This window comes from Acartia tonsa, chromosome 12, assembly GCF_053477335.1.
Source record: "Acartia tonsa isolate MP-2025a chromosome 12, ASM5347733v1, whole genome shotgun sequence".
Classification (NCBI taxonomy): Eukaryota; Metazoa; Arthropoda; class Copepoda; order Calanoida; family Acartiidae; genus Acartia; species Acartia tonsa.
This window is the reverse complement of record NC_137271.1, coordinates 27595980-27622974: the sequence shown is the minus strand read 5'-3', so window position 1 is coordinate 27622974 and position 26995 is coordinate 27595980. Positions and strand designations below refer to the sequence as shown.

The 26995-nt window shown below is 31.9% G+C and overlaps 2 protein-coding genes across 2 annotated transcripts in view; one reads left to right on the top strand and one right to left on the bottom strand.

Moving 5' to 3' along the window:
* Positions 1 to 26995, bottom strand: part of LOC145333457 (uncharacterized) — a 202496-nt gene that overhangs the window by 99469 nt on the left and 76032 nt on the right. The gene's annotated exons all lie outside the window — the stretch shown is intronic.
* The window catches only part of LOC145333455 (uncharacterized), a 70063-nt gene continuing 60419 nt past the window's right edge, over positions 17352 to 26995 (top strand). Inside the window, exons 1-3 of the mRNA XM_080178605.1 lie at positions 17352 to 17582; positions 25182 to 25314; positions 25736 to 25823. Of these exons, the coding sequence (XP_080034731.1) occupies positions 25184 to 25314; positions 25736 to 25823 (219 nt within the window). The 5' untranslated portion in view covers positions 17352 to 17582; positions 25182 to 25183. The remainder of the gene's footprint in view (positions 17583 to 25181; positions 25315 to 25735; positions 25824 to 26995) is intronic.

Here is a 26995-nt window from a genome sequence, read left to right as displayed (position 1 = left end):
TGTTGCTCAAACATTTAAATTGGCCGAGTTGAGCCTGGACTTTCCTGTCGACATCACCATGGCAACTTTTCCCCCCCTTAGTCACTCAGCAGCCTACCTAATTCACATTTTAATAATATTTATCCAGTCCTTGAAATTGTATTTCCCCTTCTTATAAAGTTGAGAGGCAATAAATATAATGCTCAGGCGGCATAAACTCAATATCATTTCTTTTTTATTTGGGCTCGGCAGCCACACACCAATATTTAAAAACCCTTTTTAAAAGAATTAGCTTTTTTTAAATTATAAAAGTGCCATTTAATTATGAGATTCTGCGGTCGCAGCCACAAAATGAAAGTAGATGATGACAGCAGAAGGAATAAAAATTAACTAATGCCGCCAAGCTTTATGTTCAGCTGTAGTTGAAGGCAAGTTAACAATTAGAAGCTGCAGTTTAATCATATTTTTTAGCCAGCAATCCAATGATACTTCCTTTTAGCATTCATAGCATTTCCGTGCTACCCGTAAATTAGGTAGATGCCAAACCCAGCTTTTTCAATGGGCTTTGCATACAATATTTATACATCCAACAATTTTACTTACATTTACTTTTTCTAAGAAACTCGAGGGAATATCCGACATTATGATTGTTTATCAAGTACACACTTGAATGCAATATAATAAGGATGGCAACATCCATAAAAGCGAAGCACTGAAACGGTAGGACAAACGGACATTAACACTTGTATAGTGTCTAAACTGAATCATCAGAATATAAAAGTATAATAGTCGAAGCAAAATTGTAAGTAAATTTGTTGAAAAACTGCTTGATACAGGATAATGTTTATGGACATACTTACGTTTTAAGGGCTTGATTATAGAGTTGCTTCGCTAATAATATTGATCTTTGTTGTCCCAGTAATCAATATACCAAAAATCAGATTAATCGGATAATTAGATCACATAAAATTTTGTTGTTAAAAAAGTAGAAAAATCAACATGTTTAAAATGGACATACGGACATTCTGGTTATGAGTATAGAGTTACTACGCTTTCTAAATCGTACCCAACTACAACAGGAATCATCATGCAAAGTTTGAAATCGATAGGACAATTCTAACATGCCTAAATTAACGAATAAAAGCTATCTATCTCGGACGGACGTACGGACGGACGGTCCGACCCTAATTATAGAAAAGCTTCGCTTTTAAAAATAAAGTAATCAGGACACTAAACAAACATTAGTTTCAGAAAAATATAAAAAAGAAGAAAATAATAAATGATAAAAGATATTTATGGTCATTTAAATTTTTCTTTTTACATGATTAGAAATAAGATTGAGGAATGACAGGTCTCAGGTGTGTAATTGTGCATAATAAAGTTTTCAGTTTTAACCACTTCTATCTACTTCAACAAGTTTTCATGACATAATAATTAAGACAAACTTTGTTTCAATTTACTTGACGTTCCAGCGGAAATTGAAAAGTAGAATTGCAAGAGTAAACAAAAAAGTAATGAAACCAGAACAGTGGAACCTTGCATTATTGTAGAATAATAAATCAATAAAACAGAAAAGACTTCTAGATAAACCGTAAAAAGGTTTGGAGATTTTTTTTATATATCTTGCTTATTTTAAATTGATATAATGTAGGTTGAAAATGTGTTTGTGTGGTATTGAATTAATTTTTAAAAGCGAAGCTTTTCTATAATTAGGGTCGGTCCGTCCGTACGTCCGTAACGGATAGCTTTTTTCGTTAATTTAGGCATGTTAGAATTGTCCTATCGATTTCAAATTTTGCATGGTAATTCCTTTAGTAGTTATGTACGGTTTAGAAAGCGTAGCAACTCTATAATCATTACCAAAATGTCCGTACGTCCATTTTAAACATGTTGATTTTTTTACTTTTTTTAACAACAAATTTTTATGTGAAACTGATAGCTTTTTTCGTTAATTTAGGCATGTTAGAATTGTCCTATCGATTTCAAATTTTGTATGGTAATTCCTTTAGTAGCTAGGTACGACTTAGAAAGCGTAGCAACTCTATAATAATTACCAAAATGTCCGTACGTCCATTTTAAACATGTTGATTTTTTTACTTTTTTAACAACAAACTTTTATGTGATCTAATCATCGGATTGATCTGATTTTTGGTATATTGATTCCTGGGACAACAAAGTATAATGCAATAATATTAAGCGATGCAACTCTATAATCAAGTCCTGACATTGTAAGTATGTCCATAAAGATTATCCTGTATCAAGTTTTTTTTGTATCTGTTTTTCAACAAATTTACTTACAATTTTGCTGACTCTTATACATTTATATTATGATTATTCAGTTCTGACACTATACAAGTGTTAATGTCTGTTTGTCCTACCGTTTCAGTGCTTTGCTCACGAGATACCTCCCACGGGATTCCTCCCAAACGGGATACCTCCCACGGGATTCCTCCCAAACGGGATACCTCCCACGGTATTCCTCCCACACAAAATTTTTTTTCTTCCATTTTCAAATTTTTCGGGCGGGGTGAACTCCCACATCCCCTTACAAATTTTTTTTCAAATTTTAAAGTTATTAGAGTGGGGGATGACCTCCAACACCCCCAAAAAAATTTCAAATTATTATATTTTGCCACTTTAAATATATTAATTATTTGGAGGGTGGTCATCCCCCTCCCTGAAAACTTAAAAATTTGAAAAAAATTTTAAGAGGGTGTTGTAGGTCACCCCACCCCGAAAAATTTAAAAATGAAAGGAAAATTTTTTTTTATGGGGTGTGGAAGGTCACCCCACCCCAAAAATTGAAAATAGAAAAAGAAAAAAATTTGAAGAAAAAAAAATTCAGGGGGGTGTGTAAGGTCACCAGGGACGGATCCCGTGTGGGAGGAATACCGTGGGATTTATCCCGTTTAGGAGGAATACCATGGGAGGGATCCTGTGTGGGAGGAATACCGTGGGAGGTATCCCGTTTGGGAGGAATCCCGTGTGAGAGGTATCCCATTTGGGAGGAATCCCGTTGGAGGAATCCAATGGAGGATTTGTATTTTCAGGACAGTGTTAAAAGTCAATAAATCTATGTTTACACCTGTTGTTGATTGGTCCTGATTCTGGGTAGATGTCTCCAGCTTTAATATAATTCAAATAGCACCATGAAATAAAAAAAATTTAATTTATTTTTAATAGAGTAAAATAATGGGTCTTATCGTTCTGGTCAATGAGAATTTATTATGGATTATTGGAGCACTGTGAGTATTAGACACTCTCCTATTGGAAGACTCAAGCTCATTTATAGACGTTTATTTCCTATATAGATCTGTCATGGATCTTGATGCAATAAAGCAAGCCGTTTTATAAAAAGTTTGTCGAAAATAATTCATAAGGTAAAAAACAGAAAAAGTAGTCGCTCATATAGGTATAGAATAATTATTGATATAAAGGTTGGGAGATTTAAAAATAATATATTTAATTATAGGTTTAGTGATTTTTTTGTTCACATTTTCAATAGCGAAGCTTTTCTATAAATAGGATCGGTCCGTCTGAAACGGTTAGCTCTTATCGGTAAATTATAGAATTGTCATATTGATCTTAAACTTTGCATGAGGATTCCTGCGACAGCTAGCTACGATTGAGAAAGATTAGCAACTCTATGATCGTTACCAAGAAGTCCAACAAGGTACAATTTTATAAGCGAGGCATCTCTATATTCAAAACCGAAAAATTAAAGTATGTCATTTTACTGTAACCTTTGTTTTCGCAATTTTGCCAAAAATTTATGAACATTTTCGTTTTCATAAATGTTTGCTTATAAAGATCTTACACTCTACTCGAGTTATAGTTCGTTTGTTATTCCCCCTGATTTTAGATCTTCGCTTTTATGGATGCTGTCATAGACGTCCAAGCGGGGGGGGGGGGGGAATGGGGCGATTACCCCCCCCAAATTTTTTTTCATTTTACCCCCCCCCCCCCACCATTTAAAATTTACCCCTACCCTGGGGGTGCCGTAGGCACCCTTAACCATTTACGAGGGGGTATTAACCCCCCCCCCCAAACAATTTTGGGGGGGTAGATACCCCCCCCAAAATAAAAAATCTCCAATAAAAAAAATTTTTAATACTATATATTTAATAAAATTTAAATTACCCCCCCCCAAAAAATTTTACCCCGGGGGTAAATTTTGGGGGGGGGGGTAAACTAAATTTACCCCTGCCAACAGATTTCAGGGGGGTAATTACCCCCCCCCCCCCCTCCAAGCAAATTTTACCCCCGAGGTAAAATTTGCTTGGGGGGGGGGTAAAAAAAATTTCGCGCGCCATTTTACCCCCCCAAAAAACGAATTACCCTCCCTTCAAAAATTTTTACCCCCCCCCCAAAATAAAAAGCTTGGACGCCCCTGGATGCTGTCATCCTTGTATTTAGTAAATCTAGACTTAAACAAAGAGAAAATTTATGTTCAAGTCAGTTAATGTAAATTAAAAACTTATTGTTGTTTATCTAGAAACGTATACAGTAATAATTATTAACTGAATTATTAACCAATCTAGTACTTACAAGTTAATCTATTTAAAATTTTTATCTTTTACCTTAACAATAATGAATAACTAATTTAAATACCTTACCTACGTCCTACACAGTTTTATCCAAAATTGGTTCCTGGAAAATAATACTGCAACTCTAGAAAATACGTCATTACGATAAAAACAATATATTATTGGTCAAGGACAGAAATAGAGATAACCTAGAGACCAGTGGCGTGGGGGGGGGGGGGGTGTTCAATTTTACTAATTTTAAATAAGGGCGTTTTAAGTGGTGGGATTATTTGATTATGGGCCTTCTAGTCTCTATCCCTTTTTCCCTTTTTCCCCATCCCTTTCCCTATCCCTATTTCTTATTTATATCCCCCATTTCTTCTCCCCCATCCCTTCTCCCCACTTTGAAACGACCGAAGGAAAGGGAGCTAGAAAGCATCTTCGAAAAAAAGTACAGAAGATAATTTAACCTCCCCCCCATCCCACCACAAAACATTTTTTTATGGGTGGAAGGGGATGTTATAAAATCTCTGCAGGAAGAATGAATAACCCCATTAAAAAAATTAGGGGGGGGGGGGGGGGGGAGATAAAAACACTCATTTTGGAAATAATTTACCAAAAATTTACCTAATATGTAAAACTTATTTTAAGTATTTCTTTATTGGATGACAACATCTATAAGTAGCAAAGCACAAAAAATTATTAAACTGTTTTTAACCTATTTTTAAAACGTATATAAAAATATACTATGACACCAGTAGAATCAGACTGCAGAGCCTAAATTTGAATTAAGTCCTCAATAAACTTTTTTGGGGGGATTTAAATATTAATTTTTACTGTTGCCGTGGTCATTTTGATGAGAGCAAAAGGTCTTTTTTTATTTGGGTAAAATTCCTAGCTTTTAGAGTGTTTTGCTTCATAAATATTGTATTCTGGTATAGAATAAAATTAGGCCTTATGATTTTACTATAAAAATTCACTAAAAAGTTAAATCTTTACAATAAACCAATGAATTAACATAAACATGTTTGTGTTTCACCTATTTTAAACACATAAAAATTGGCTGTAAAGGGTTAAACATGACAAGATGTCAACAAATATTTATGCAATACAACAAAATTATTTTTGACACATACAAATATATAAAATAAGATTATTCAAACTTATTTTTTTTAAATATTTTTAAAAAGTATGCATCTTTTACGTGTATAGTTTTTATTCTTTTAATTTTAATTAAATAAATTTTTTTCTTCAAATATGCAAATATACAACTTTGGGGACTTTAATGGAATTTTGATTGGTTGGGGGGGGGGGGGCGTTTTGGTCGCTAGTGGGGGGGGGGTGCGATTGCCCAAATGCCCCCTTCGGTTTGCACGCCACTGCTAGAGACACATGTCAAAATCAGCCAAAAGGAGAATACTCAAGACATCTCATTGGTTGAAACATTTTACAGATCTTGGTACGTAATAGCAATTTTTTCCTTTCGCTCGCATTATGAGTCAGGATAAGGCTTTTCAAATTCGTGTAAAAAAAAATTCCCTCGTATAATGTGAAGCATATGACAAAACATTTGATATAAGTTAGTTATGAATAGTTGATTTTTTCAAAAGAAAGTTAGCTTTCTAAAAACTATATCATTGGAAAATTTCGTCATAAACAATTTCGCTCGTATTGGAAAATTTCGTCATAAACAATTTCGCGCGTAACTCGTATAGAACAAAAAGTAAACAAAGGTTTTTTGTCTGCAAAAAATCACTTTTTAAGTTTGACGAAAAACGGGGTCAGATGGACATCTAGATATATTATGACTATTAGGACAAAGCAACCTCCATATTATTTAAAAACTGGAAGCTGCATTATAATTACAAGTATGTAAATATATGCTAATTCTTCCACAATTACTAATAGCTGATATTTTTAAAAAAATTTTTGTATTCAATAGTATTAAATTACATCAATAATTCCAAACCACTAAAGTTATGTATATCAGAACACAGTAATAGTGTCTGACTGACTATGACGTAACAAAAAAAATAGCCAATGAGAGGCCACTATAAATTTTACCATTGGTCAATAACAGCCTCTCATTGGCTAATTTTTTTTTGTTACGTCATAATCAGTCAGACACTATTACTGTGTTCTGTATATCATTGTCAACGAAGAGCACATTACAAATCATAAAGGAGGAAATAGGTGATTTAAGGTGAGTACGAAAGAGTGCCCATCGAGTCAATTCTGTCAGAGTATATTAGAAGAAATATTCTTACACAGGCAAAGATTAATAGGATTACTATCAGCGGATTTTAATAGTTGGGGGTCAGTTCTTTGGTCCTGCTGAACCCACTATTTACACAAGTTAGGGGGGGTTAAGCAGGCTAAATAAGCAACTTCCTTTTCTTTGGATTTTTGAGAGGAATCCTGATATGCAGTTTTATACATTAACAATATAATAAAAATTAAAATACACGCACATCAATCTACAAGAAATAGAAAATAAGAGGAAGCGCAGATAAACTATAGTTGAGGTCTGGCCACTACAGTTTCGCCAGGCTAGCGGATCTCAAATTATATGCCAACTGCGTGCTCAGCTCAACTGGCACTTCTGACTAAAGATGTTGAAATAGAATTGTATGTAGCTTCCCTTCTAGTTAGAATCAAAACAGTATTAAACAAGGATGACAACATACATAATTAGCGAAACATCACAAAATCGTGGATGGGAATACATACAAGTAGATTTAAAGAGTCTTTTGTAAAAATCAAGAATAGATTTATTGGAGAAAATAAACATGAAACCTTTTTGTATGATGACTTACATAAGACGGTCAAAGAAAATTGTATACTGGATGCTCAGAACAATAAGAAAAAATATTTTGATACTGTCATATCAAAAAAATTAGAAAATCGGTCCAAAAACACCATGGAGAAATGTGCAAAAAAGATATAAAAAAGCCAAAAACCTGCTAAATAGCAGTCTGACCACCATGGAAATTTATGTAATTTTATATCATATTTCAAAAATATTAAAAATCGGACGATAAAGATATGGGGAAAAATGTGAAAAATATAAAAATAGCCTAAAACCGGATAAAAACAGTCCGCCATTAATGTTTATTAGTTGATTGTGCTCCTTAATGATGGGAACGTTGTCAAAAAGTTTTAGCCTTCTACTTTTATAGGAGCCGAGAAAATCACGTTTCCCCCTTCCGGTGTCTGTCGGACGGACAGACAGACGGACATTTGGAATTATAGAGTAGCTTTGCTAATAAAAACACTATAGTAATATTCATTGTTTAATGTTTATTGACCATAAAACTGAAATATAAACAAGGATGACAACAAGTTGCAAAGCCAATAATATATGAATGGACATCCAAAAAACCTAAACTATAGAGCAATGGCATAAGAAATGATCAATAAACTTAATAAAATAAATCACGAAAACTTTATAAAAATCTATAATGGCCAACTTAAGGGAAATGTGAAAATCTAGTTATCAATCAAGCACCCTAACCAAAAAGCAATCATAATAAAACTTAGTAGAATGTGAACTTACTTAATCTCAATATTTCATCCATATTTTTACCCCCTTGATGCTATGGCAGTGCCGTTAGTACATAGTAATAATCAAATAAATTGTTTGGAGTTACAAGAAAACTTCTCTCTTGTAATAAATAGATTAATCAAATTCTTATTTTCATAGTTTAAAAAAATCATTCTATATGATTCAAAAACATTAGTAAACTGTTGTCTTTTCTTTTGAACAAAGTTACTAGGTGCTAAAGGATAACTAGTCAAATGAACACATAGATAAATTAATGGTAGAAAAGTATGATCAGAATATTAATCAAAAGCTTAATTTTTACACAAAAGAAATTATGATCAAATGCTAGATCTCTAAAAATTCAGTCTTTTATCTTGAACAAGAGTCGAGAAAATCATGAAAACTTTAAAAACTAGAACCAATTCAGCACCCCAACCAATAAGCATATCTTTCTAAAATATGATGGAAACATGTAGAGTGTAAACTTATTCAATACCTGAAAATTTCAGCTGTCTATCTTGAATAATATTTTAAAAATTCATGAAAACTTTAAAATCTAGAAATCAACCTAGTACCCCAATCAATATACAAATCCTATGAAACTTAGTAAAACTACGAACATGTTAAAATATAGGAATCGATCTGTCATCCTATATAACAGATAGATGGACAAAACAATATATAGATTAGATGAGCATATGTCTTAGGAATCTTACGGACTGACTGGCGGATGGACAGACATAGTGACTTTCCCAAAAATAATTCCTCTATTTTTGTTTTTTCTATATGGTCCTTTTTTAATGTTTAACTCTGAGCAGATTTAATAATTAAGCTAATGTGATCAAACACCATTTCTATTTATTTTTTAGTAGCAGACAAATCATTATTTTTTCTAGAATTGTCTGCTTCCAAAATTGCCGCGGTTTTTATATAGTCTGCCTCCAGATGTCTATTGGTTGATACAAAACAAGCTGATCCTTATTGGTTTAGAGCGATAGCTAATTTGGAGCTGCGGGGCCGGGACCTAATTTATGGCCAGGTTTCCTATCCCTTATCCCTGAAAAATTTAAATCATAAATATTTTCGTTGTGACGTTAAAAAATTTGAGAAGTGGATTAATATTTCAAACATTTATCCACCACTGTATCTATAACTATCATAAAACCAACCTTTAAAGATAACCAAGAACTATTACATCACTTTTTACTATTACAGGAATAAACTTAAGCTAAAGTCAGAACTTAATTACACTTTGATATGGAATAGTCAATTTTGAGGTATAATAGTTATTCATCGCATCGTACTATAAACAGCTTTCCTTGGATAATAAAATGAAAAAGATTACAACCAGTTTTATAGGCCCCCCGTGGGGCCAAAGGCCCGGACTAAAAAAAGCTTATATTAATTTTAAGATTTTTTAAAAATTCGTAGAAAATTGTCTGCAATACTATGCTATACATGATTTTGCAGTATGGCTGAGAAACGGTTTTAATCCAGCGGATATTAACCGGCTTAAAGCCATACTGGAAATAAATCTCATATAGTCAATTTCATATTTTAATATCTTATATAGAGAGTTAAATATTTTTTATTGGTGTTTCTGAAATCTTCAAGATAAAAATGCAAATAATTTTTAAAGCTTTTACTTAAAATGAATAGTAATGCAAATATCGGAAGAGGTTGTTTTAATCTGCCCATTCCTATGAATGAACATGAATGAATGAAACTATTAAAAATCTAAAAGAGTACTAAATTGAATTATTTGCTGAAACATTAAAAATAATTAGGAAACAAAACATTGCTAAAATAGAATGGAAATTTTTATCATGAAAATAATAGAAACAAAAATAAATTACTTTGGTTCTAGTTTATTTATCACAATATCACTCTTTACGGGCTAGGTTTTGCCATCCAAAGAACTATTTGCCTCCAACCTTTCCATCAATCCATACATTTATGAAAAAAAATAATAACAATTAGATGTATCATCATAAGGAATTGAATATAATCAAAATATGATATAAAAAGTTATTTTTAAATTGATGGAAAAGTTTTTTTCAGATGGCTAACCATGTCCTGTCACATGTGTCACCTGCAAGGTTGCATAAATCAAACTGGAGTTGTAACTCCTGGCAGCTAGGCGCCAATCTGGCTATGGGAGGGATTAGGGAATTCCCCCCCCCCCCTTTAGCATTTTGGCGCGAACAATTTGACCACCTTGGCAAAAAGGTTTTTATTGGCTTGGGAACGGAAGGAGGGATAATAATGAGCCAATTTATGAATGGGCAATATACCTGGATTTTAAATCTTGGCTTGGTAACTATTTTAGGGCATGGGTAGCCCCCGCCTACCGTGTATATATATATATATTTGACCTCCTTAAAAACTGTTCTAATTGGCTTGAGAACAGATGGAGGGATATTAATGAGCCAATTTTTCAATGAGTAATATACCTGGATTTTAAATCTTGTCCAGGGAATATTTTAGGGCGAGGGTATCCCCCTTTTACTTTATATATAAACACTATTTTCAAACCTAAAAAAATTTACCACCATACAAATGAAACTGCAGGGGAACGGAAAGAGGGATAGCCGTGAGTGACCAGGGCGTAGGGGACATTGGGCTGTTTATAACAATATTCCCCAAAGTTCTCAACTAACTTTTTCGTATTTGTTGGCTCATAAACTTTGGGGACTTTTATTCAATTTTGATTGGTAGATTTATTATTTGGGTGTTAAAGCGTGGTCACCAATAGTAATTTACAGAAAGGGTATTTTATGCATAATCAAAGGGGATTTACATCCTTTTATTGGCTATTGTCTTATACCATTAGATCCCTTTAAATTGAATCGGCAGGATGGAGGAATAAAGTTGAGCCGAGAGCAATGAATCAACCGTAAACTAGTTTATAGTAACGAAGCTATTCTATAATTCGAAATGTCCGTCCGACCGTCTGTCCATCAGTTACAAAGTGGGGGAAACGTGATTTTCTCGGCTCCTATAAAAGATAGAAAACTGAAATTTTAAGGGATTAAATAAGTTAATTTATAAGTTATTAATATTCTTCATATTTTCACCAAGTTTCATTAAGATTTGTCAATCAATTGGGGTGCTAGATCGATTCCTACATTTTTTGGTTTTCATGTTTTTTTTTCAACTCCTATTCAAGATAAGACAACTGAAATTTTCAGGGATTGAATACCTTAATATTCTGCATACTTATATTAACCCTTAACAGTCGAGCCCCTTGCCGCACCTATTATCTCAGCTCCTGTTATAGCTAGAGGGCTAACATTTTTGTGCATGTCCCTTTCGATAATGAATTTTCGACTATAAGTGAGTCAGAGTCAATTTTCGCTTCCTTCACCCTTTTATTTAACAACCTTTGTTTTTAGGACCTTTTTTACTTTAATATTTCAAACGGCTGTCATATTCTTATTTTTGGAGCTAGAAAAACTTTTTTTTCAGAAAATGTTTAGTTTATGTAAATTTTATATTAGAAATCTCAAAACATAAATTTCGGCGACCGCAGCTGTACTTGGCAGCTGCTAGCTGCCGCACTCGGCGTTCGGCGGAAAACGGCGGCGGATCTTTATGAAATTTTGATATGTTTTGTAGATATATCAGAAAAGTTTAAAATTTTAAGTCTCCAAGTCAAACATTGCGGTCACAGGAGGCTTTTAAATATTTCTGGAGACCTGGAGGATCAGAACCTCCAGGATCATACCTGGAACCTGAAATTGACTTGAACACCTATATTTCATTTAAGGATTTACTACTAAAGGATTTTTTAGTATTTTAGTAAGATAAAATGCTTTGATTAAGTCAAAAAAAAAATATTTTTGCTCTTTATCTGGATGACCCTGCCAGCTTTGCTGGAATCCTGTGCCCGCCAGAATGTATATATTAAAAAATTCAAAAAGTTATGTGTCATATCTATATCTAAAAAGTCATTCAGTTATAGCCTTCTATCTTTCACCCACAAAAAATGAGATAGAAAAAACCGGAGGGGGGTGTTTAACTCCCCCCCCCCCCCCAGACCGTTAAGGTATAAGTTTTCTTGAGATTAGCCTATTGGATGGGGTGCTAGTTTAATTCCAAGATTTTTATGTTTTTGTCATGATTTTCTTTACTCCTATTCGAAATAGATGGCTGATATTTTAGGGATTAAATCAGTTAACAATTTACTTATCCCCACTAAGTTTCATTAGTATCTGCTTATTGGTTGAGGTGCCAGATCGACTCCTATATTTTCACGTTATAAATCTTACAAGGTTTTATGATTTTTTTGGTTTAATGTTTTTTTTTATGAAACTGCTCTATAGTTCATTTTTTCCGAATATCCATCCATAATTTTTTAGCTTCGCTACTTATGGATGTTGTCATCCTTGTTCAAATATAAAATATTTCCTTTTATGCTGGTGACAGAAAAGATTTACTATTTTGTTTTTTTGATTGTACAGTAAAACCCTTTTTGTTAATTTTTTTACCAATTTTTATTTTCTTAAAGTTTTTCAGGAGGGGGGAAGACAACAACAAAAAACTAATAGAAGTCCGCGGGTAGCAATTTATCAGCCAATTCCAAAAAAAGGTAGCGGCCAAGGTTTAATAGTCATATAATCACCAAACCTCTCAACATGAACTAAATTATTCACTACTAGTTACTTTACAACTAGCCTCAACTAGCGCCTATGCCCATAGAGGTCTCTAAGTGCGCTTTTTTGTTAGTTTTATAAGAAAAAGTAAAACTAAATTTTAAAAAAATTCCACAACCAAGACTTCTTACGTTTTTAATAGCAATTGAGCCAAACTTCCTTTTAGATTTTAGGCTATTTAAAAGCTAAGCTTTTCCTAAAATAAGGGTCAATCCGTCCGGACAGGTTAACTCTTTTCGTTAAATTAGTCAAGCTAAAATTGTCCTAGCAATTTCAAACTTTGATTGTAAAATTTTGGTGCGATTTAGAATGCAACTCAATCATTACCATAGTGTCTGTACGTCAATTTAAAACATGTTGATTTTCACCTTTTAGAAAACAATTTTTTATGTTATAATTATCCTATTCATCTGATTTTTGGAATACTGATTCCTAGGACAACAAAATACAATGCTATAGAAATGTAAGAAAAGCTTAATTTTGTGACTTTTAATAATAGGTATCACATATAACTGAGAGTGGATTTTTTTTAATATATCCATCCTGGTAGGCATACGATGCCAGCAAACCTGGAAGGGTAATCAAGGTAAAGAAAAAAATATATTTTTGGACTTGACAAGTATTTTATGTTACCAAAATACTAAATTATCCTATAGTAGAACACACAATATGAAATATGAATTTTCAAATCAATTTCAGGTCCAGGTATGATCCCGCAGGTCTCCACCAATCTTTAAATGACTCCAGTGGCCGAAATTTTTTAGTTAGAGACTTTAGTTAAACTTTATCTTTTATAACATATTTACATGATCTATAAGAAATGTATAGCCTTTTATAATTTTTAAAAAAGGACTTAAAACCAGTTTTTTTAGCCTACTAGCTCTAATCGGAACTGAGATAATAGGGGAGGCATTCAATCCCCCCCCCCCTCCCCTACTGATTAAGAGTCAGAAAGGGGTCCGTTTTTAATAGCGAAGCTACTCTATAATTTAAAATGTCCTTCTGTCCGTATAAATATACGTTGTCTGTCTGTCTAAAACGTTTTCTCGGCTCCTATAAACGATAGGAGGCTGAAACTTCTCGTCAACATTTCCATCAATATGAAGCATAATTAAGTATCAAACATCTATAGCGGATGTACTGCTTTTAAGCCACTTTTATTTTTCTCAACTGATTTTCACAGGCTTTTGTAAAAAATAGAAGCTTGAAACTTCTTGTCAACATTTCCATCAATATGGTACATAATATAAAACATCCATAGCGTTAAGGCTGCTTTTAGGCCGCTTTTACTTTTTACAACAGATTTTTTCAGCTCCTACAAAAGATACACCGCTGAACCTTCTTGCCAATGTTCCCTTCAATATGCACCATAATTAGGTATAAAAAATCTTTTTAAGAGTGTCAAATTAATGTCAAAATTTGAGAGAGGGAATTAATTTAAGTACATTGTTCTGAGCTTTTTCCCTGACAGTAACGTGCACACGATTTTGTCTCAAATTTTGATACAACCTTTAAACATAAATCAATGGGCTATGATACAAACAATATAAGGGGTTCTGATCGCTGATACTTATCCTTGATGAATACCTTATTCCTGTTATTATGCAATTCAATTGTTGGTACAAATACCTAACGTTCAAGCAGATGGAGTGCAGGAAATGGGGGGGGGGGGCAAGGGGGAAGAGGGTTCTAGTTCTATGCATTGGAAGATAATAATTCATGAAAACAATTAGAACAAGACAAGATCCAATAAATAAAAAAAAATTCTTAAAAATCAATTTGAAGCAAAACTACATAGAATTAAAGTTTATTTACTTAAAATTTTAAGTTTAAGCTATTAAATATTTTCATTTTCTTTGGATTCTTTGTCCCTCGCCCCCTGTGTAAAAGTAGGTAAAAATAGTTTTCAAATGGGGGAAAATTTAAAGGGACATCATTTAATGGTTGAAGAATTTTTGGGTAGGGTAGGTGAGGTAATATGCATTACGGGGACAAGGGTTTGTAAAAAGGGGATGGGTGATGTTGTCAGGGGAGAGGTAAAAAGAAGTAACTATCAAAGTAACCGTTTCAAAGTTTCTAACAACACCCATTCTTTGTGTGGCTCAAATATAGCTTGTTAGGATTTGTAAATTAAAATTCAAGAAACAAAAATTGTAATTAAAAGATAGAATACTAATAAAGGAGAAAAACTTTTATTATAAGAGAGGTAGGGGGGGGGGAGAGGTGTAATAATAGTTTATGAAATGTTTAAAATTTAACTCATTTGTAAACCTAATGTGGAAGATTTTAAATATTTTTGGTATTTATTTGTAAAGTGAATTTAAATGATTGCCCTTTCCCACTCTTGATGAATACTCGATGGCGCTTATGCTCCCAGCGAAACTTTAAAAAAAAGGTAGCATGCTACGTTGTTAGATATCTCAAATGGTAGCGTATGAATTACCACCTAATTTTTTGGCGATAAACGTTGGAAAATCGACCATTCAAGCAAAAGGTAGCGTGCAAGTTCGCCATCAATATCGCCTCTCTTACTCTCTCTCTTTTAATTTATGTTACTATTGTGCGACTTTGCTTCATACTTTTCTACGATACCGATGGCGAACTGGCATGCTACCTTTTGCTTGAAAGACCGATTTTTCAACGTTTATCGCCAAAAAATTAGGTGTTAATTCATGGCAAATGGGTTTCGAGGTAGCATAGGACTCGGTACATATATTGCACGAGCTCGAAGGCGACTCTATGGCGAAATATCTTGCTGGGCTACTAATATAATTTAGAAGACAGTTTTTTTCCATTATCATCAAAAATTGTATAAAATTGAATTAAATAAAATAAGAAATTGGATAGAATAAACATTTAAAAATGAAGTTTGTCTACCCTCTAAAAACAAAAACTTTTTTTAAGCCACACTGTGTCACATAGCTGAGTTGTAAAACTTTATATGTAGCTCGATTTCTTGAAGAATTTGATTTCCCCTATGACAGCTTTCACTGAGTGAACTCATAGAAAAAGTGTATCATGAACAATCCCGATGTAAAACCGAAGTGAATTCCCTAAGTAAATTCCCTAAGTGGACGTCATTTACATATGTGAATTCAATCCTTATGTTACATGGGGAACAGGCTATTCCTTATGTGAATAAGCTGTTTTACCTAAGCTTAGCTGTCAAATACATAAGTAAAAATCGATTTTTACGGGGCATTTGTGCATAATAACAATAATTTTGGGAGGGTAGAATTAAGTAGATATGTTTTTCAAGGTACTTTTGTAGACTAGAATTTAAACACAAATAAAAAAGCTCCAGAAAACTAAAATAAACAATGATAAAAATTGTTCTATATGGAAGAAAATATAGAAAATAAAACTCTTTAATTAATTCTAATCCCACCACGGTTTTAATAAATTTCTTCAAGGGGGATGTAACTGCTTTTTTTATGTAGACCATTAACAAACTATAAAAATAAAAGCCTAACATTAGAATTTATTATTAAAAATTCTCGCAGTGGAAAATTTTTGGAAAAAATAACATGGTCTTAAATGATACAATATTGTCTGATATGGCAAGAAATGGTGAAAAAAAAAAATTTTCCCAGTGGCAGCGATTTCAGCAGCTGCAGTTTCTCTAAAAGTTGAATATTACAGAGACAAACACTGTCCCTGCAAAAAAGATTTTGTTCAATTATCCTTTGGTACAGACGAACATACAGATAAACATCCTGTTACTTTTGTATAAAGATTTACTCTTTGTATTTTTCTTAATTTATCTACACTCTTTGTAAACTTAATTTGTTAATAAGAGAAAAAAATTTAAGGACATATTTGTATTACCTAAATAATTAAGAAAAGTTATTATATTGATTAAATTATTGTTTCTATAAAATTATATTAATACTTAAAAATAATAGTTATGTTTACTATTATCATTTTATGATTCTATTTCCGGAATTTAGAGAAGAAGACATTTAATAAGATCTTCAAAATGGGCTTTGTGTAAATCAAACTGTTAAAAAAATTGGACAACATAATAATTAAAAATGTGGCAACATTGCTTTTAAATACTTATGACAGCTTACTTCCCTCAGCTAATTACACATGTGAAAAATACGCACAGCTAACATAAGTATTATTCATGAGACACTTTCTGTAAGTGCGTCATAGGGAATCACTTTCCCTAAGTCCACATAGGTAACACATAAGGAATTTCCCCCTAGTAAACCCTATGTACCAAGCTGTTTGTTCAAGAAATCGAGCTTGTGTAGACTTTTAATCAAATAATAGAAAATATAAACACAAAATATGTTTTACTTTACTATATGAACGACAAATAAAAACATTAAACTTGTGCAGTCAAGCCAATTTAATTTTTAACGGTCAATTATTGATATTTTGTGAGAAAAATTCAAAACAAACTAATAATTTTCTATAACATTTGAATTATAACATATTATATATCCATGGAACAACTCCATAAACAAGAAAAATATATGAAGCTAAACTATGTTAAATATTTGAAACATTTAATACATATGAAAGCAAAAATTCAAAATATTTATATTTAAAATCTAAAATTAGTTGCATTAATCTTACACCAGAGTCGAAATATGGCGCTAATGTGCATATTACTGAGTGGCACGCGGCAACCCTAACGAAAACCGCGCAAATGATGCGCTTTAAAATTCAGAATCGACCAATCAAATCAACGAAGTCGAAATTCAACTCAGTTTGATTCTGAAGTTAGGGTTGTAAACACGAATTATGTTATAATGTTATGGTGATTTTTTGTGTTTGTTTATTTAATATAAAGTAAATTCTTTTTAAAATGTTGGTGAAAAAGTGACATCCTTATATTAAACCATTTTAAATTGTCTTCAAAATTAGGTGAGAATATTTTTTTATTTGATGTAGCCCTAAAATACATGTTTTCAATATAAATATATATATTTGATCAAAAACTATAGAAAATATATTTTATATAACCAAGTGGCAAACAAATATATGTCATAATTCTATTTTTTATCAATCATGAAAACAAACATTGTAGTAGCAAACAAAAATAAAAATGAAACGAAACATCATGATATTACCTTACAGTAAAGATTTTAAAAACTTAAATGTAGAAAACAATTATGACAACCTCCACAACTAGCAATAAAACTCATACATAATTAAAGCTTAGCATAAGTTCCTACAAAGTAATAAATGTATATTTATAAGCACATATGATAGAATATCCATTTTAAAAAAATATACGTACAAAGTAAATTGTATACTAGTTGCTCAATGTTCTAAAAAAATTTTAACAATGAATTGTTAAAAAATGAAATTTGCTTATGATATGTGTAAGTAGTAAATATGTCTCTTACAAATTTAAATTAGATTTAACGCTGTATTTATGAACACAAAAACTTTAAAGTTCTTACAAACCAAACAATTCTCATAGAATTTTGAGTGTAGAATCCGTCTTCTAAAATGAATACTTACCTATCATATCTGCTACTCCTTGATTTTTAATTTTTAAAAGCGAAGCTTTTCTATAATTAGGGTAGGTCCGTCCGTACGTCCGTCACAAACGGATAGCTTTTTTTGTTAATTTAGGCATGTTAGAATTGTCCTATCAATTTCAAACTTTGCATGGTGATTCCTTTAGTAAATAGGTACGATTTAGAAAGCGTAGCAACTCTATAATCATAACAAGAGTGTCCGTAAGTCCATTTTAAACATGTTTATTTTTTTACTTTTTTAAAAACAAATTTTTATGTGATTTAATCATCCGATTGATCTGATTTTTGACATGTTGATTCCTGGGACAACAAAGTTATAAGCAAAGCAACTCTATAATCAAGTCCTAAAAATGTAAGTATGTCCATAAACATTATCCTGTATCAAGCAGTTTTTCAACAAATTTACTTAAAATTTTGCTCCGATTCTTATACATTTGTATTCTGATTATTCAGTTCTGGCACTATAGAAGTGTTATTGTCCGTTTGTCCCACCGTTTCAGTGCTTCGCTTTTATGGATGTTGTCATCCTTGTTTTTAAACAGCTTTTTCGGTGTGAAAAGTCTATAAGCCCAGGAGCACAGTGTGTTAATCCGTTGAACACTTTGGCTAGAAAGAAAGATTGATTAATGAGAAGCAAGTCATTCCATTTCCTCCCCTGTATGTATTTGTTGACTGACATACCATTACACTGGTTTATATGTCGATATTACTTCTTGCTATTTTAGCAACTACGTCTCATTTTTACGTTGAGCATTAACCCTGACCCAACCATTTAATGATACCATCAAAATTACATTATGTAAAGTAGGAATATCCATTTTGAAATGAGTTTACTCACACCTTAATAATTTAGGAATCTAGATCTAATGAATACACGAATTTTGCTGATAAAATAATAGCTTTAAAGTTTTATAGGGTAAATATGTAAAGGAAGATATCCTGTAGCTAGGATGATTTGGTGGGTTCTTGTTCACCCTCTGGAAAGTTTTTTCATTCAAATCATAGGTACCTTCAATAAGTATATTACTTAGGTATAGTTTAGAGTTTCACAGAAAACTAAATACCTAAAATTTTTCTATTTTAGTTTTTTAAAATTTTACCTACCTTATGAATTTGTTCCTCTAACCTTCTAGGACTAGTATAGGTGATGGCGATAACTCCACAATTAACAATCATATTTTAGAAATAGCCTTATCCAGAAACAATATAAGACAGACATTGATAAGAATGGGTTAAAATATTTTGTTTCTTCACAATTTTAAAACTGGTTTAAAAGATAGTTGGGATATAAAGTCTATAATTACATACTTCTGTATGGCATTAAAGGCAGCTGCTCCATTAGGAAAATTTGCAAAAAGGTGTTAATATTGTCCTAAAAGTCGTCACACTTTTTGCCTATGAAACAATATATTTTAGATACAAAATCAGCTGTGTGCACATCATTTTGCCTTGAAGTTGCGTTAATTTTGCGTTGAAATTTTGCCACTCCCTTTGGGGAGGAGTAAGGAGATATTGGGTAATATTGGGAAGGTATAGTAATTGTTGTAATTCTAGCCTACCAATTAAGAATCCTGAATCCGCTATTAAAAATCGGATTCCGAATCCGAATTCGGATTCCAAAATTTGCTCAAAAATTGGGCGGATTCCGAATCCCAGATCCGGATTGCCATCCCTAAAATTAATATGAAATGATAAACAGAAGGGAAGTAAGATGGAGTAGGAGGATGGAGGGGTGTTTTCTAAAATGATTGCAATAAATTTTTGCAGAGGTGTGTATTTCATTCCTGTGCAGTTACGCCTGGATTCCCCAATAAAATTTGTCTAAATTTGAACAGAATAGGTATTTTATTTACCTTTTATTCTTTGTTTAAGAAATATATGAACTAAATGTTGTATTTGTCCAAGGGACAATAACTGCCTCAACAAAAACATTGTATAATGTATAAATACAACTATCATGTCCAATCCATATTACAATAATATTGCAAAAAAAATCTAAGGTTTTTTAGTCAAGAAACAGTTAAGCAATTTTTGTGAACCTAATGTCACTAGCGAATGAAGGGATATTCTTTGGTTAAAAGGAAGCTGCGCTTCCCAAACTTAATTTGAATATACATAATATACATACATAGATGGTCCATCTGACCACAAAATTGTCAAACTTAAAAAGGAAATTCTAGCAGACAAATACCTTTATTTAAGTTTGTTATACACAATTCTTTATAATAATAATAGCGACAAAATTTTTCGAGGATATAATTTCCCGAAATCTAGCAAAAATTTATCCTAAGTAATGCGACTATTTATAGCTGACTCATTTTTCTAATGAAATGAGAGAATAGTCGTCTTTCTTACTAAAATCTGTACACTTTCTCACTTGGCCGAGTTATTACTCTACTTTTTCCCTATTGGCTGATTTAGAGAGTGTCTCTAGATTATCTCTATTATGATTTGTAACAAGTTATGAAAGACAAATATCAAACATATAATCAAATATGTTAGATTGGGTTTAAAATATTGCCACGGTCGTAGCGGTCATGCGTCTTGTGTCATATTGGCAGGGTGACGCAAATTTCAGATCTCGTTTTTCGCTGATTTTTCTTCATAAGATAAAAACGATGCTTGCAAGATTATTTAATTCGCTATAATAGAAAGATAATTTTTATTCAAATCGCGAAATCTGGGATCTGAAATTTGCGTCACCCTTCTAAACTGAAAGTGGGGAAAAGAATAAGGGAGGGGGTAGAACCGGTTATAATAATGTTTTGTTTTCTTGACTTTAGATTAAACTTCACCATATGTTATCTCGCTTAACATGAGATTGTAAAATTGATTAGCCTGCTAAAATCCTTAGCTTAATTTTACTTTTAAATTTGATAAGACAGGCATGGATGTATATAAAGAGAACAATAAGACAATGAAATAAGTTAGGTTTAGTATTTGATCGGTAACTATATCTAAACTTTAAACAATTTAAATATTTAAAAGCAAGATAAGTGACCAGGCGGACAAACTTGTAGAAAGTATGATGTGTATATGTAGAGATCTATAATATTTACTTTTGGTTGTTTTAATCCTTGTTTTTGAGAGAAACTGTTAATTATATTGTTTGCTTTTTCCAAGGAATATGACAATGGCCAATAAATTGATGTTCATCCCAATGATGATAGACAAAATTACCTCTTCTGTCGATTACAATTAGTGGTTGAAATGTTTTTGCACTCTATCTTATAAACCAACCAATCAAAATTCAATAAAAGTCCCCAAAGTTGTTTTGCTAACGAATAATAAAATATTGTTATAAAACTTTGGGGACTCTTATAAAAAAATGGGTCCTCCCTCCCTGGCTTTCTGTATATTTACTTATCTATTTACACCCGTAGAATAAGACATAATCCAATTAGTATAGAAATATTCTCCTCCTACTTAGAGATTTTCCCACCCCTTTACCAGTTTCAAAGGACACTCTTTGAAGAGGGGTTAATAATTTTATCGACATACAATTTAATTATATTTGTCGACACATGTCATTGAATAAAAGCAGAAAGAAATTATAACGTTTTACTTATGACGAAATATAAGGTGAGCGAAATTTGTTTTACGATTATCATGATTTCCAATTTAAATATTTTGTTACACTACCCATATAAAAAACTAAGTCTTTTGTCAAACAAATAAATATAGATATTTTTTTTAATCATTAATATATGATATATGAGTCACAGGTGGTTTTCTTAGGAAATATTTAGGAATTGTAGCATGGAAAAATGGTTAAATGCAATCTATTTTTGAAATCACATAAATTAAAAAAAAGAGTCTCCTTGTTGAATGCATCTGTAAAACTTTAATCTAAGCAATTAGTAGAAATCTCTTTAACATGCACGCATCATGATTGACCTATAAGCCATTCTAGTAATTATTAAACTTTAATTAATTTTTTGAATTAAATTTCACTTTCACATAATTCCCCTTTCAACCATTTTGGGAGATGCGCGTTAACATTTCATGATTTTATTTTGACAGCTAATGTTAAAAATATCATGAGCTTAAAAGCATGCCTTCACTTCCGCATAATATCACATCTGCATAGTGTTTCATATTCGCACTAAGAAATAAGATCAAATGATTAGTTAAAGCTAGGTTATTTTGGTTACTTGATTGGTCTGCATGGGTTAAGCATAGGCATTGAAATGATCTGAGGATTTTTATTGTTATACAAGTGTGAAAGTTAATGCACACAGAGTTAAAGGCGTTTCCTTCATCCAATACACTTTATTCATTCTTGTTTCAGCTAATGAGTAGTTTTTCAGTAAAGTGGGGTGTTTTGCGTGACTTTAAATATTTATAAGAATCAAGATTATGGTTATATATTTTATATAATTTGTGTTCAATAGTTTCATATTGTTTTTTAACTTGAAGGAAAACTACTAAATGATTATGTAATTTATATATATTTATATATGTTTTATAAGGATTAATTGGATTTTGAAGGGTGCCAAAACTAAAACCAAAGTAAATTGAAAAAAATAACTTATTAATACTACACCACAGGAACTGTACATAATAGTTCTGTATTTGCCACTTATTGGTTTTAAGTATTAGGTAAATCTGTTATTTTTTGTTATTACTTGTAAAATAATCTTGTTAATTTTAGTAACGAAGCAACTATATAATATACTTTGTCTGTCTATCCGTTGTCCATTGAAGCCATGGGGGAAATAATGAGTTATTGAACTACTTAAGATAGATTTTCCATGAAGATATCATTTTTCCAAAGAGCTTTCAAAATACAACTTACTTGGTTAGTTGGTCTTTTTGTCATGCTACTAGAAACGTTGAATATTTTTCTGAAGGTTCAATATTTTCTTTCATTCTTTTTTCTTCTATTTTTATAACCTTCTTTCTTTTTCCTTTTTTGCCCTATATTATTATTATATTACCAATCTATGATTTTTGTGCTCTGCTACTTGATTATGTATGTTGTTATCCTTGTTTTAATCTCAATCACTGTAAACTTATTTATTACTTTTATTTTTACTTGTTATTATTGAAGACTTGGAATAGTTTTAATTTGTGTTATTTAGTGTTGATGTTAATGTTAATGTTGTATTACCGCCCTTGTTAAAATTCTCATACCCACGCTGAGTAACAAGGTGACTCTCTCACTCCTTTCCTTACCTCCCAATCACAAAAAATCCCTTTTTCGCAAGTGAGCTTATCTTTCAACCTCCACAAATTGCTTTTATATTTTAGGTTAGGTTAATTAAGGTTTTGAATACTTTGCACAGCTATAGCTATGTACACTCTGAAGATAAAAGCAATCATTAATGACGACTACGTAGATTGACTTCATAACTTTAGGCTATAAAACTGATATTACCTATTTAAAATTATTGACAATGGTTTCCCAAATTTTCTATTTCAATTGTATGATACTATACTGTTCTGCCGAGCAGCAATTGAATCTAATTTTCTTTTTATATTAATAATTTTAAGTGTAAGGATAATAAAAAGTTTTAGGTAGTCCATTGGCAATAAAAGTGTTTCTACCCTTCTCTTCTTTAATTTCATATTTTTCCCTTCGACTCTGGCACATAGAGATTTGATAAATGAAGTCTAATTGGTCCTGAATCAAAATTTTGTTCAACTATAATTGTGAGAGATCAATGATTTTCTGTTTGTTTTGAATTGATTTAATGGTTTTATCAACAGCGTAGCAGCTGTACAATTTACAGTTTTATTTCAGCTGTAAAGATACTCCATAGGTATTTTGTAAGTTTGTCTGTCAGCATTATCAGATTTTTATTTTTATATGTGCAAATAATTCACTTTTCTTTGCTACCACATCACTTCACTGAATTCCCCTTAGACACCCTTCTCTTCAATTTCTATCAAAAATTAGAGGGTGGTGGGGGGTGTAAGCTTTTTCATAAGCCTAACCCTCATGGGGTACCTAGTATTCAATATAGCCTAACCTGACCTAAAGAAATATAAAAGACTACCTCCTCACGTATTTAATTTATCGAAGGGTAGGGGGAATATGCCGATTTTACTAAACTTGCCAAATATTTTTTTTTACAATGTATGATAATTTTAAATACTTTTTAACGTATTATTAAAAGGACGCTTTCTTTTATCTCTATGAAAGCTCAGCTACTATTGAGCCCTAATAATTAATTAAAGATATAAAAGCTTGCACTTGATGGTTTTATTATAACCCAAAGCATCAAAATTAATTAGGCAGAGATTTTCTTTAGATAAAAGATAAAAAAAGAAAGTTTATTCTAACATTAATTTTCTTTTCTTATTTTAACACTACAATTCCTGTTAAGCTTTATATATCAACATTAATTAATAGTGACTATTTTGTTATTAAAATAACATATTTTGTTATACAGTTAGGGAGTTGAATCCATTTTTATAGAAGCAGAAATATAATCTATGATTATGGTTTGGACCCTCTAAAACTGTAATCTACCTTTCCACTTTCCCCTCTCTTGGTGAAGATATCTTCAACGCCGATACGATTTTTGAAATGTAAGATTCTACTTTCCCTTCTCTTGGTGAAGATATCTTCAACGGCGATACGATTTTTGAAATGTAAGATTCCACTTTTCCCTCTCTTGGTGAAGATATCTTCAACGCCGATACGATTTTTGAAATTTAAGATTCCACTTTTGCCTCTCTTGGTGAAGATATCTTCAACAAGAGAGACAAAAGTGGAATCTTATATTTCAAAAATCGTATCGGCGTTGAAGATATCTTCACCAAGAGAGGGGAAAGTGGAAGGGTAGATTACAGTTTTAGAGGGTCCAAACCATAATCATAGATTATATTTCTGCTTCTATAAAAATGGATTCAACTCCCTAACTGTTATAGAACAATATTTTTGCCTCTTGACAATAACCAAATTCAATTCTCAGGTTTTCGAACGAACAATAAATTATTGAGTTATCCACGTACATTTATTTTTCAGGTATGGTGGCAAATTACACCGGGCTGCAGAAGCCCTTAGCAGGAAATCTAGCCAGCAGTTACACAACTATACAATCACAATCAACTAACATCACACAACATCAACCTTATTCAACTGTTAAATCAACTTCAAGGAAACATTTATTTTAAACTTTCTTCCTCCATTATTGATAAAAACAGATGGCAGTTTTAAGGTTTTGTTAACAGATTGAATCATTAATTCTAGTGATAGGTATTCAAAAATACTCTTAATGATTCCGTCTAAAGTTTAGAGCAGACTTTCAAATAACACAATTTCTTCCACGTCGTCAGCTTTTTGAATTTTAGTTTTTGAAAAGAAATTTTTGGAGGGTGGTCATTTATTCTTGGTAGGGTGATTATAAAAATATATTAAAAACCTTCCCAGTACCTAGAAGGAGCTTCCTGTTAATGAAAACCATATCGGTTATGTGGTCAGCAAGGTCCTTTGGTACACACAGACAGACAGACATTGGATTTTAACCTATTAATCTTTTGTTCAGGAATACTTAAAATAAATATTGTATGATTATGTAGTGTGCCCTATGTTTGTCTAACAGATGTCGTTTCAGTAAACCTTCTCACTGAAACTGAGGCTTGGGCAGTACTTTCTCAGCTTGCACAGGAAAAAATGCAATAATACAGTACTTACATGTGTGATACAATTATGTAGCAGCTACTCTTGTATATCTTTGAAATCATTCTTATTCCTATCTGAATACGCAGAATATATTGATTTATATTTGTAGAACCTGATTATAGATATGCTTCACTTGCGGATACTCCCCTAGAGGCCTCTAGTTGCATTTGAGTGAAGCGGGGGGAGTTAATCTTTCCATTTTATCTGAATTATTAAAAGAAGCGTTTTAATTTTGGGGGGTTCTGGAAGCGATTTGGAGGGCCGGTGATGGCACCTTTCTTCAAATAGTGATAAACCCTGCACCTAAGAGAAGCTTTACTTTAAAGAATAACCATTTCGGCGTTCAGTTAGCGAGATCCTTCGCTACACACTTTTATATAAGAATAGTTATTTCTCGCATCGCTAAAAAAACTGGTTTTAATCTTATGATTGTACATTTCTATATTCATAGAAAGCTGGATATAATACGATGCTAGACATAGTTTTTTCGTATGGATGAGAACCGGTTTCTATCCACCGGATTCGAATGAATACGAGAATAACTTTTAACACTTTTCTTTTTATTGAACTTGTGCTTTACTTATTTTCTGAAGTACTTTGCACAAATGCCTAAGTATAATGGAGTAAAATACTTCTATCTATTTTAAATGGGTTAGTTGAGTTCTTAACTTATCTAAAAGGATTATATTAAATAAGAAATGCTCTCTTAAATTTTCTTTTATTATGACCACATGACTCAATTGTATTTATAAACTTTCTTCTTAATTCTTAGACAAAATGTTTTGAATTAACAAAAGACAATTAATGTCCATGAACTAATTCATCAATCTAAAAATGTATCATAGTTATTTCTTTCATCGTATTATAAACCGCTTTCCGCGGATATAGAATGTAATTGTACAATTATAAGATTAAAACCATTTTTTTAAGCCTAGAGGTGCCTAAGGCACTGGCTAAAAAAACTGGTTTTAATCTTATAATTGTACATTTTTTATATTCGTAGAAAGCAGTTTATAATACGATGCTAGACATAGTTTTTTCGTATGGATTAGAACCGGTTCCTATCCACCGGATTCGAATGAATACGAGAAAAGTATATTATAGTTTTTTTTGTTGTAGCGCAGATGCTTTTTCCTTACGTTATGTCCGTGTGTCAG